This window comes from Pseudoliparis swirei, chromosome 23 (genome assembly GCF_029220125.1).
Source record: "Pseudoliparis swirei isolate HS2019 ecotype Mariana Trench chromosome 23, NWPU_hadal_v1, whole genome shotgun sequence".
Taxonomy (NCBI): domain Eukaryota; kingdom Metazoa; phylum Chordata; class Actinopteri; order Perciformes; family Liparidae; genus Pseudoliparis; species Pseudoliparis swirei.
In genome coordinates this window covers 13,001,412-13,012,447 of record NC_079410.1, presented here as the reverse complement: position 1 = coordinate 13,012,447, position 11,036 = coordinate 13,001,412, and the positions used below count along the sequence as shown (strand labels likewise).

The window sequence follows — 11,036 nt, the reverse complement described above, 5'->3', positions numbered from 1 at the left end:
AGGAAAAGTAGCAGTTACAAACTGCCCTGGTTTTCCTCGTCAGACTGGTTTCTTTCCCATGCCAAACACCAGACACACGTAAAACATCTTGTTTAAAAAAAACACTCAGGATTCAGGATTTGAGTGATAACTAATTTATGTTTACAGACGCACTCAATGGTTAACGGACCCCGCTGCTACAAGTCCCTGCAGCTCTTGTTGCATTTGGAAACAGAGCTGAGCTATACAGCTCAGAGGGGTTTGTGTCATAAAGAAAACGTTTAATTGTCAAAGTTTTAATAGGGATTAGTATCCTCATTTGATATTCTGAAATGACCGCTGAGTTGTCTGAGATGCGTGGTGTGGTTTTCATTCCTCACTCGTCATATGAACTGAGCAATAACAACATTGTCAGAAACACTGCAGCTAAATATAATATGACTTTACTCTGGTGACAGTTTATGAACGATTTATTCGGTTCCTTAATTTACAGGAAGCCAGCTGTAATCACGATGGTAATTAAATTCAATCCATGCACCAATAATAAACAGGTTGAGTCAAGTTGTATTAAGTCACCTCTCTGGTGAAGGAATCTGTTCACAGATGCTTTCACTTTTCTTCCTCATCATCTTCCACCATTTAGCCTGAACTTCATGGAGCCATTAACAATGTTTCAATAATACAGATTTTCCTACTTAAAACCAAAAACTGCATGATTTAGTTTAGTCTAAATATAAAAAGGCAAACATGCAGTGCTGTTGTTATCCCCATGAAACTAAATACTTGACTTTTATGCTGGCTTCAGGTGCTGTCGGAACTTTTACCAGTTGTTTTCAGATACCTTATCTAGACACATCTCAATACAGAAGTAGAGTTATAATGAGGACGTAGGCAAATGTAACTCAGCGAATGTAAAAATGCAAATTGGCCTTTTTTTCATTGATATATTTTTCTTCTTCACAAAATAATTATAGGCTACACGCTCTATGTTCACAACAACAGAGTTATTCTTCTGGAATTACAAAGGAGTTAGTAAACAGTTAACAGTCATAACAAATCACAATCAAATAGGCAACACCCTAAAACGTTAAACTCAGTTGAAAATTAAGTTAATAATCTGTTTGGCATATTTTGTATACTATTGTCAACAGTTATGTTTCATGAATTAATTCATGAACAAAATATATAATAACAAATATATAAATATATTTTTCCACCAATGTATAGTAATTCAGTGGTGTTCGTAAAATGAAACAAACAAAAACATTAACCTATTTATTTATTGTAAGACTCTCAAGTTTAAACCCACTTCAATGCTAAAGCATCGTTTTATACGGTGAAGCTCGAAGATCCGAGCCTCAGTCTGGCCCCTGAAGGCAGCATAAACTCCTGTGGATGGGGTGTGACGTAGCGAGCAATCAGGGCTCGAGTCGAAAGTTGAGCTCGCTCCACACTTTGACTGTCAGCACCGGACGCATTGGACCGGGTCTGAACCAGCGCCGTTACTCACCAGAACCCCCGAGCTTTAAAGCACCCCCACCTCCCGGGGACCAACGGCCGACGGACCGGGGACACATGGAAACAACATGTCGCTGGAAATACGGCGGTGGACTTCTGCATAGTTTCGCTCGAGAAGAGGCGAAGTGAGCTGCGAGAGAAACATGCTCACCCCGATGCTGGCCTCCCTGCTGGTGCCTCTTCTCCTCCTCTGTCGGATTTCTTTCTGCCAATATTCAAGCGACCAGTGCAGCTGGAAGGGCAGGTGAGGTTTCACCGGCCTGTTTTGCGGAATGTAATGTTTAATATTGTAACTAAAAAGTCTGGAAGTAAAGTGAGCGGCGAGCTGAAAGGACTGCGACCGAAACTCAGAGCGCGATGACGCGCGAGCAGGCAGCGGAGAGAGCCGAGCATGAAGCACACGTTAGCACTGAATACCAACACATGCTGAACACCTACATCAATGATAGCATATGAAATGGAATACAAAGTGTTATGCTTGTTTTTTAGACTCAGAGATGCTGCTTTTATGAATGACTGGCAACGACAAGATATGACTGCTAGAAAGTTTCTTTCTATTATAAACTCGGGACGATACAAAATGGTGCTGTATTATAACATTAAATATGACTCTGATGATGGAGTTCATACTTTTGTTTAAGGGTTAATATCCTCCACGACCTGTACTGAATGAGTCACTGGATTACAGGCACAGATCTCCCAAGAGCTTTTAAGTATTTCTATTTATTTTTTTTGATTAAAAAAAAAATTATATATATTCCCAAACCTCAGGCAGCCAATACTGGAAAATGTAACCTCATCAAACATCTGCTGAAATCTGTTTAGCACTTGCGTGGCTGCGCCTCAAATAGTGTGGTTTTGCTTTGCATCCTCCAAATCAGGAGGGCCGGGCGATATGCATCACTTTGAGCCCGTAACCACGTAATCTGTTGTCCATTAGTGAAACTCTTGACTAATCTTCTTTAATCGCATGCAGAAGTGATGACGTTCGAACATACTTAATGAGAGGCGTGCTGAGGAGAGCCTGCTTACGGGGCTCCGGCTGCAGATGCTCCGCATGTGCCGTGGGTTACTTTGGATCTCGGGCAAATTAGAATTTTCAGCATCTCATTTTCAGGAAACTGGGCGTTTCTCCCCCCCCAGAGTCAAACCACGGGCTTGGCATGCGCATGCCGGTGGACTGCTGATGGCTTCCTGCCTCTGGCTTTGCCACAGCACCGACTGACTGGCTGATTGAAGTTTTCAAACCCTGACCAGGCATTACGCTCTAGAGGGAGTCATTCGGTCTCGCTGGCGCCAGAGTCCAACGTGCTGCCCGGACAAGTCTCTTCCAGTCTCTTTGGTGACTTGAAAGCGAGGGGAGGGCTCGGTGCGTGACCTGCATTTGCACTGGCATGCAGCGGGCCCGGCTACTGTTGCTGCCGCTGTCTGCCCAGAAGCCCCTGTGTCCTCCATTCATCCGTTTCTGCTTCCAAGCTCTTCCCAAAGGCAGCCTGCCAGTGGTGCGTTTTGCCAAAGCTCTGGGAAGAACAATGTGGTATGGTGGGAGCCGGGAGGGGGTGAGAGAGAGAGGGAGAGAGAGTGTATATGTGTGTGTGTGTGTGTTGGAGCTGAGGTCACGGCGGCTGCTCCGGCTCGTGACTGGTCACGCAGCCAGTCTTGCGCGCAGACGACCGTAATGCTCCAGGAGGAATGTGGTCTAATGTCCTCCCAGTCTGCCAGCGGAGGCCTTAACCTCGGTCAGATAACTCTGGCCGAAAATCATTTTCTGGCTACTCCCTTTACGCTGAATTGAAGCCGTTGAGTTTGATAAACTCCGCAAAGAAAGCGTTCCCGTTCACGGGGTTTCCGTGACGGTGCTCTTCTTTCAGAAACTCTTCACAATGCGTGGTGCCTTTGAGATCCGAGTCGTCGACGCTGGCTGACATCTTTCCCTTTTTTCCCCCTTTTCTCCCAGTGGTCTGACTCACGAGGGCCACGCCAGGGACGTGGAGCAGGTGTACTTGCGTTGCTCCCAAGGCGCTCTGGAGTGGCTCTATCCCACGGGGGCCATCATCGTCAACCTCCGACCCAACACGGCCTCGCCCGCCGCCGCGCGCCTCTCCGTCTGCATCAAACCGTCGGCCGAGTCCAGCGGCACCAATGTCTACCTGGACCGCAACGGCAAGCTGCGGTTGCTGCTGCGGGACCAGGACCAGGCGCAGGGCAAGGTGCAGTGCTTCAGCATCCAGGAGGGGGCGCTCTTCATCGAGGCCGTGCCGCACACGGACATCAGCCGCCGGATCACGGCGTTCCAGTACGAGCTGGTCAGCGACCGGCTGTGGCCAGAGGCACGCTCGCCGGGAGGTGAGATCCGCCTCCACGACGAGGCTTTTACAGGACACGTCGATATCGGTGGTAAACGTGTCGACGTTTGCATCATCGGGCCGTTAGAAAGGGCTGCAGACTTGTTTTTAATGAGTTCCCTCAAGGTCTGACTTCCTTTGTGCCGTGTCTCTGGCGTGCACTCGGCACTAAATGCAGCCATCTACTGGTGGAAACTTTTATTCAGTTGGACCCTAATAGTAGGAAACTCCACATTTGCTCCAGCAGACTGAAGCCGGGCTCCATTTCTCTGCTGTTGTCGCTTCCTTTTTTGTTTTTCCCGTGTCAAAGTGTGTGATTATCGAGACGTCAAAGTCTTTGTGGATCTTTTTTGGGATTAGATGTTCATATTTCAGCTGGTTTCATAATCGTTCACGCGTGATTAGATTTAGCTGTCATTGTTTTTTTTGTGTGTGAGGAGAGGCACGGCCAAACGGGGGACCTCCGTTGGAAAAATAGCCGTCTGTTTTCACGCAGAGTACCTGCGAAACCTGCACAGTTTCAAGCTGCGCACCAGGGCGCGCAACTGTGTTTTTCTTCCACCTAAAGCCAAATATGAGCAATATCAGGCCACCATCTGTTTTTAGGGCTCTCTGGGTTCACATATCCACATCCTGCGTCATTATCTGGCACAGCAGAGAGAGAGAGAGGGTTAGACGTAGAGCGCAGTGACCACATTGGGGTGCTCCGCTCTGCAGTCTGGGTGTGTGATGTGGCCTGAGATAGCACGGGGATGACTCACAGAGACAGCGGTCTCGTGTCATCTGAAGCCTGGACTGGTGGAGTGATGGCTGCTTTGCCCCTTCTCATCTTCTCCTCTTCTTCTTCTGTCTCTTCCATCTCTCCTCTTCTCTGTGACCTGCTGTGCTGGGATTGAGTTGCTCACCGTCAAGCTGGAATGTGTCTCCAACCAGATGTTGGGAGGACCTTCTTGGAGCATATAGGACCCCCCCCCTCATTTCTCTTGCTGTCACTCCCTCGGCCTCCCTTTCAGCTCGCCTAAAGTATTCGTTTTCTTCCTCTCTGTTCCACTTTTTTTTCTCCCTCCTTCATTTATTTCTTGTCCATGTTTCCATCCTAGTGTTTTGCTTTTCATTCCCCCCTTCGTCTCTCGCCCCTCTCCTCTTCCTGGCTGTTTGAAGTGTTCCTCGTCCGTGCTGAGGTGTGTTCGCCAGTTGTGCTCGATTACAGTGCAATGCACCGTCGCCCAGATGCTGCAGGGACACTCGACGGTACCCCTCTTTACCACCCGTCCCTCATCCCGCTCTGCTCCTGTGAAGTGGTTCTGATCCGAGCGGCGCTGCATGTGCACTGACCAGAGAGATGCTGACTCTGCTCTCAGTCCATTCCTGTGGTTCTGTTTCATGTCTGAAACGCGAGCCCCGCTCGGCTCTGCTTTGGAGGGAAGAAAAAACACGCCCGGTTTAGACCTCGGCTCCGGGCCGCTCCGCCTAATGCTATAGCAGCACATCGGCTCACTTCAAAGGGCCTCTGCACTCGGCTCGGGGCGAGGTCGGCCGCTCTCAAGTCTCCCGGCTCTCCAGCTGTTCTTAAGCCGTCCGAGCTTGTGGCTGTTTGACCTCTGATCTCTCCGGTGATGCAGCAGCACCTCGTGTTGCTTCCCAAGCGGACCTGAGACATGCTCGCCCCTAAACTCTCAGCTCCAGACAAACCAGCTAAAAGTATGCTCCAGCTGCTAAATATGATTTCTAGTTTGTTAATTCAAGGTAATGGTTCTCCATATTTTTTCCACCAGAATGCATAATATATAAACTCCATACGTTTTTCTGGATTCATACGACTATGTAATCAGGGTGGTCTCCATTGCCCCAAATCCACCTGAGGCAACCGTTTGTGATCACTATTTCTCTGGTTGAATTGATGGACTGCTGCCCAACCCTCGGCTCATTGCTGACTCGACACCCTTCCCTCGGCCCCCGCTCCTCCTCCTCTTCCTCCCTACCTGCCCCTGTGTGCCAATCTGCTACGAAGGGAAACCACAGCAGATCTCGGGCTAATCGAGGCGTTCTCGTAAGGCCAGCCGCAGGACCAGCTGAGTCAACTAATCATTGACTTGGCTGCTCTCATTTAGGGCCCTTTCTCCTGCTGTAAACCCGTCTGGAGGCGGGCAGTCCGTGTTGCTCCTCTACAGCCTCCAGGAAAAGGTCCAATGCAGCCTGGGGCAGGCTTTTAAAATACGGCCTATTTCACTCTTTTTTTTGTAGACCCAATTATGTGCCCTTCAATTATGAGAGCATGTCCTCTCTTGACTTGTCTTTTATTGTTCAAAACAAGATGTGTTGATGTGGGAGGTTTTTTGTTGCCCTTCTTATCTTCACTTTTAGGGCTGTTAAATACTCTGCTTGGATGTTATTGTTGAGCCGCTGCTCACTGGAGTGGAACAATGCTCAGGTCAGAGATGAAGCGTCTGTGCTCTCCTCACCGATTTCATCTGGTCCTTGTTTGTCGCGGGCTGTTGTGGTGGGGAAGCTGACCCACCAGCCCCACTGAGTATTAAACAATCACCATTTTTGTTGATAACATTTTTTGTTTTACCACCAGCAGCATCCTAAAACAAGAAGCTCTTGACAGCTGAATCCTTTTCTGCCATCTTTGTATATAAATAATCATTTGTGGGGAGAGGAAATGACTGTTACTGCGCCACATACATTGCTGGCCCACAGTTGTGTGTTTGTCTAAGTGGTACTTAACTGGAACCCTATGGATCTGATCAAGATTTTTATCATGCAGCAAGACTGAGTGCCCAAGACGTAGTGGACGTGTTGCATTCCTGTTTCTGGGGCTCTGCCAAACTCATCCGCCTTCCCTCTGTGTTTTCATTCAGCGCCCTGCCAGCCCTGCAGCGACACTGAGATGCTTCTAGCCGTCTGCACCAATGACTTTGGTAAGTCCAAACGCAGTCTGGGAGAACTAGAGGCGTCCTGCTGCTCTATGCTGTGCATAAATGTCCAATTAAAAACCCCACTCTGTGTCGCATAAACATGTCCGTTGTCTAAAGCCATTCTCCCTGCTTGGTGTTTTCAGTGGCTCGGGGCAGCATTAAGATGGTGGAGTTGGAGGAGGAGCACTCGTCTGTCACCGTGGAGCTCCGCCGCCTCTACAGACAGAAAACCCAGGTCTTTTTATCCGGGGGTGTGAGGGCACGGAGGTGGACCGGCCACATCAAGATGCCCCGGCAGTGTGGGGTGAAGTCTGGGGAGGGGGAGTTCCTCTTCACCGGGACGGTGCGGTTTGGCGAGGCCTGGATGGGCTGCGCCCCGCGCTACAAAGACTTCCTGCGGTTGTATGGCGAGGCGCAGCAGCAGGGGACCAACCCCTGTCACGTGGACACAGACTGAGTGTGTTGCCTGTCCTCGCTTTGAAAAAGTCCTCGCCGGGTGGGGAGGAGAGCTGAACCTCGAGTTCAAGCTGAGGAGAGAACGAGGCTGACAAACTGGCCCGGTGGCAGATTCTCTCTCTCTCCTCTTCTGCCGTCTCACGACTCTTTGGAGACAAAGACCGGAGCTCCTGAATGTTGCCAAGCAGCATGTTGGATGGACTCGGCTCTCAAAGTCGAATGTGATGCAACGCGGAATGTGTCCGGACTGCTTTTCTCGCAGACGAGGATCTCCCAGTGTTTAAATGTAGCAAACTACCATTTGGTTTTTATTTGTATAAAATGTGAATGAACATTGTATATTTTGAAGATTTTGCGTGCTTTGTAAAAAAAGAAAACGCTTGATGTACAGTTTTGAAGTTATTACTTGTGAAATAAATGTATAAAGTTAAAGCCTGTTATTTTTATTTTGTTAAAAAAATTATTTGCAATTTTAATGCCTGAATTCATGTTCGTTTTTTTTTTTTCAGGCTGTAAATTGTAGAAAAACACCCCCAAAAAAAGCAACAACTTTTTTTGCCATTGAGAATAAAAGCTTTTATTCCCTGTATGTGTGTCTTGTCTGTGGTGTTTACATGACAAAATCCATACTGGGTTTATCAATAAAACATAAATGAGCAACTTTTTATTTTATTCAATTAATTTAATATTTGAAGCCCTTTTGTGTGTGTTTACAGCAGTTGCTTGACAGAGGAAGCTCTGACACCAGCATATATATATATACATGTCACACACCCATACCCTAATAACTACATTTAAAAGCCTTCTCGAGGCTGTGGTAAACTGATGGTGCGTGTTACTACTTTAAACCTGTCAAAAAATTACAAATATAATTCTCAGATTACCCACACTGACATAGTTGTAGCCCTAATATTTATTTTGAATGCTGTAAACCAACACTTAGTATTTTACATTTGACCAGATGGACATGGTGTGGAATTTGAGATGAGAAAATATTATAAGTGGTGCTAACTGTTATTTTTCTCCCCTAGACTCTCCGTTAGAATAAAGATCCAGTCATATGATGTGCATTAGCCTCCTCGCCGAGATCCACCTCCAGCCTTGAGCTGGGACTGTCTGCCAGGGGTACAGAGATTGATATCAGAGAGTTGGAGTGGATTCCTCTGCGTTGGTTCCTGTGGTGATGGGGGTGGCCGTGTGTCGAGGTCAATGTGAAAGGCCTCTTTGTTCCAGCGCAGCAGCCTGGTATGAGAGAGGACTGAAGGCAGACGTGAATACAGCCCAGCGACTGGGCACGCAGCAGAAAGCAGCACTCTCCAACCACACTCCAAACTTTGATTGGCATGTGCAGTCCTGCTCAGGCTCCCTGTTTAAATGAAGGCTTTCCACCTTCATCACCTCAAATCAAACACGAGGAAGCCGAGGAGGTTATTGGAGCGCTCAGCTGTGCTGCGAAACCAGATGCAACCTGCGAGCCAGGCGTGTTGAGGAGACTTCCCGACCATGGCCAAGGCCCTTTTTGTCCTCCTTTGCTCTTAAACGGAAATGCACCTAGAATGTCTTTCAATAAGTTGCCCCACACAGACAATTACTTTTCCAGACAGCACTATGAATTGAATTGAAGTCTGAATTCCAGCTGAAAGCCAGCGGCCCCTGAATTGCTCACTGGGAAATGCAAACAAAGTTTCTATGGTAACGATGACTTACCGTGAACCTTCTTGCTCTGGCTTTAAGACCAGGAGCCGAGGAGGAGGAGGAGGGAGAAGAGGGAGAGGAGGGAGAGGAGGGTCGGTTGGCATAACTTGGCTGCTGTGTTCTTTGCTGGTGCTGTGCTGGTGTCAGATCTTCCTCTCTTTCAAGCAGCTGATGGAAACACACAAAGTCTTCAGGTGTTTTCACTGCAACATAATTCATTAATAATTAATAATTAATCTACTTTCCTGTCCAAAGTTAATGTGCTCTGTTATGATGTGTTGGTAATCAATCAGTCTATCAATAATATTTTAATAATCAATTGGAAAAAGAAGATGAAATGTCCTGTTTATAAACTGTTTTCTTATTTGTAGCTACTATCTTAGGCACTGAGACTGGACTCTCTTTCTGGGTTTCACTTACTTGATAAGCAGGTCTTGGGAAACAAATATATAAGTAATAAATACGATTCAAATACAATTTTAGAGCACGTTCTAAAGATATTTAAAAAAAATTGTCACTGGGTGAAGTTTTTTTATTTAATCTGACTAATCTGCTATAAATGAAGTTAGTAGCAACTTCATGGGCGTGTTTTCTTTGTCATACTTAAGAAGGACCAGTTCAAACCAGGATATGAGGAACCGTAGTGCCGTAGCTGTGATTCAGAAAGTCCCTGCTGGTTTGAATAAAAAAAGTTATGTTGGAAACTACAGCCAATGGCAAAGTGCACAGTGACTTAGCAGCAAGAAGAGCAGTCAGATGGAACGGCAGGAAGGCGCCGCAGTGAAAAGAAGCCTGCGAGCTCACTGTAGTGGCCAATATTTTATGCCTCTTTGGGAAGTGCTGGAATGTGGAGAATGTGTTGAATTCACACACTCGTGCACAGCTTCCCTCAGTGCCTTGATTAGCTCTAATCAATAGAGTCTCTGTGTTTTGTGTGTGTGTGTGTGTGTTGGTGTGTATGCCTGCACTGTGCGCGTGGCCCTAACCCCAGCACACATAAACACACCGCCCCAGCAGCGAGATGGCCGCCACCCACACTGAGCCACAACGGACTCTGCAGCTGCAGTCCCAACACCTCCGATCCGGCACAGCGCTGCCCTGACACTTGTGTGAAGCAGCCCTCACACGCTCACATTTCAGTTTTAAATACAGACTTTTTCATCACAAAAATCATGTGTAATATTACTCCTTTTCTCATGGTGTTATTTGTTTTAAAACATCTCTTCGATTCAGGATGGCAGGGTTCCCTCGACTGTATAGTTCAACCTTGTGTTAGTTCATCAGATGTTAAGGAGGCCATAGGACATTAAAATTGTTCAAATTGATTTATTTATGTCCTTAAAATAGGTTCAGTTGTCTACACAGAGAGAAAGACAGGCACTTTTATTGGGGTCACCCTATGTTCCCAGAGTTCTATGTTCCCAGGGTCCTGTTCTTGATATAAACTAACATTCATCAGAGACGAGCAAGGATTGTCCACACAGTTCAAATCGCAAACAAAGGACGGGAGATGAATGTTTCAATTGCAGTTTGAATGGTAAACATCCATTCCACAGCAGACGTATCTGTCACGGGGTGAGGCTCAGGTGCAGAGAAACAGAACTGGACTCAATATGAATAACATCAAACTCTCTTTAATAAGGCAAAAGGTTCCAAAAAAAGCAAACAAGTCTAAAAGGGGGAAGGCAGAGAATCGGAGGTCAGAACAGGCAGGTCAGGAATACACCCGAGAAACACTAGAGAGCTAGGGACAAACACCACAAGGAGAACAGAACTACAGACAACAATCCAGCAGGTGACAAGGGAAAGACTGGCACAATATAGAGGGGGGGAAACAGGTGTACGGCATGAGCCACTAACGAGACAAGAGTGGCTGAGGGCAGGTGCAGGGAATTAACCAATCAAGGAGACAGAGGAGACACAGAGGAGACAGGAGAAACGGAACAGGGCGTTACAGTATCAATACTTAAAGAAAGGTTTCAAGGAATAAAACATCAGTAAGCTATAAGCCGTATAGGTTACTTCAAGATTTGACCTGGAAAAACATTCATTGTTGAGAACATAATACCCTTAGAAAGAAAGTGGATAATGTTTCATATTAATCTGGGGAACACAGGACTAT

The 11,036-nt window shown here is 46.9% G+C and overlaps 1 protein-coding gene across 1 annotated transcript; it reads left to right on the top strand.

Annotated features, from left to right (window-relative positions):
* Nucleotides 1-1,404: 1,404 nt before the first annotated feature.
* metrnla (meteorin like, glial cell differentiation regulator a) lies at nt 1,405-7,806 on the top strand. The gene is made up of 4 exons (XM_056407989.1): nt 1,405-1,741; nt 3,455-3,843; nt 6,707-6,766; nt 6,907-7,806. The coding sequence occupies exons 1-4, from the start codon at nt 1,641-1,643 to the stop codon at nt 7,218-7,220; spliced, it is 864 nt and encodes a 287-aa protein (XP_056263964.1). The 5' UTR covers nt 1,405-1,640; the 3' UTR covers nt 7,221-7,806.
* Nucleotides 7,807-11,036: the final 3,230 nt, after the last annotated feature.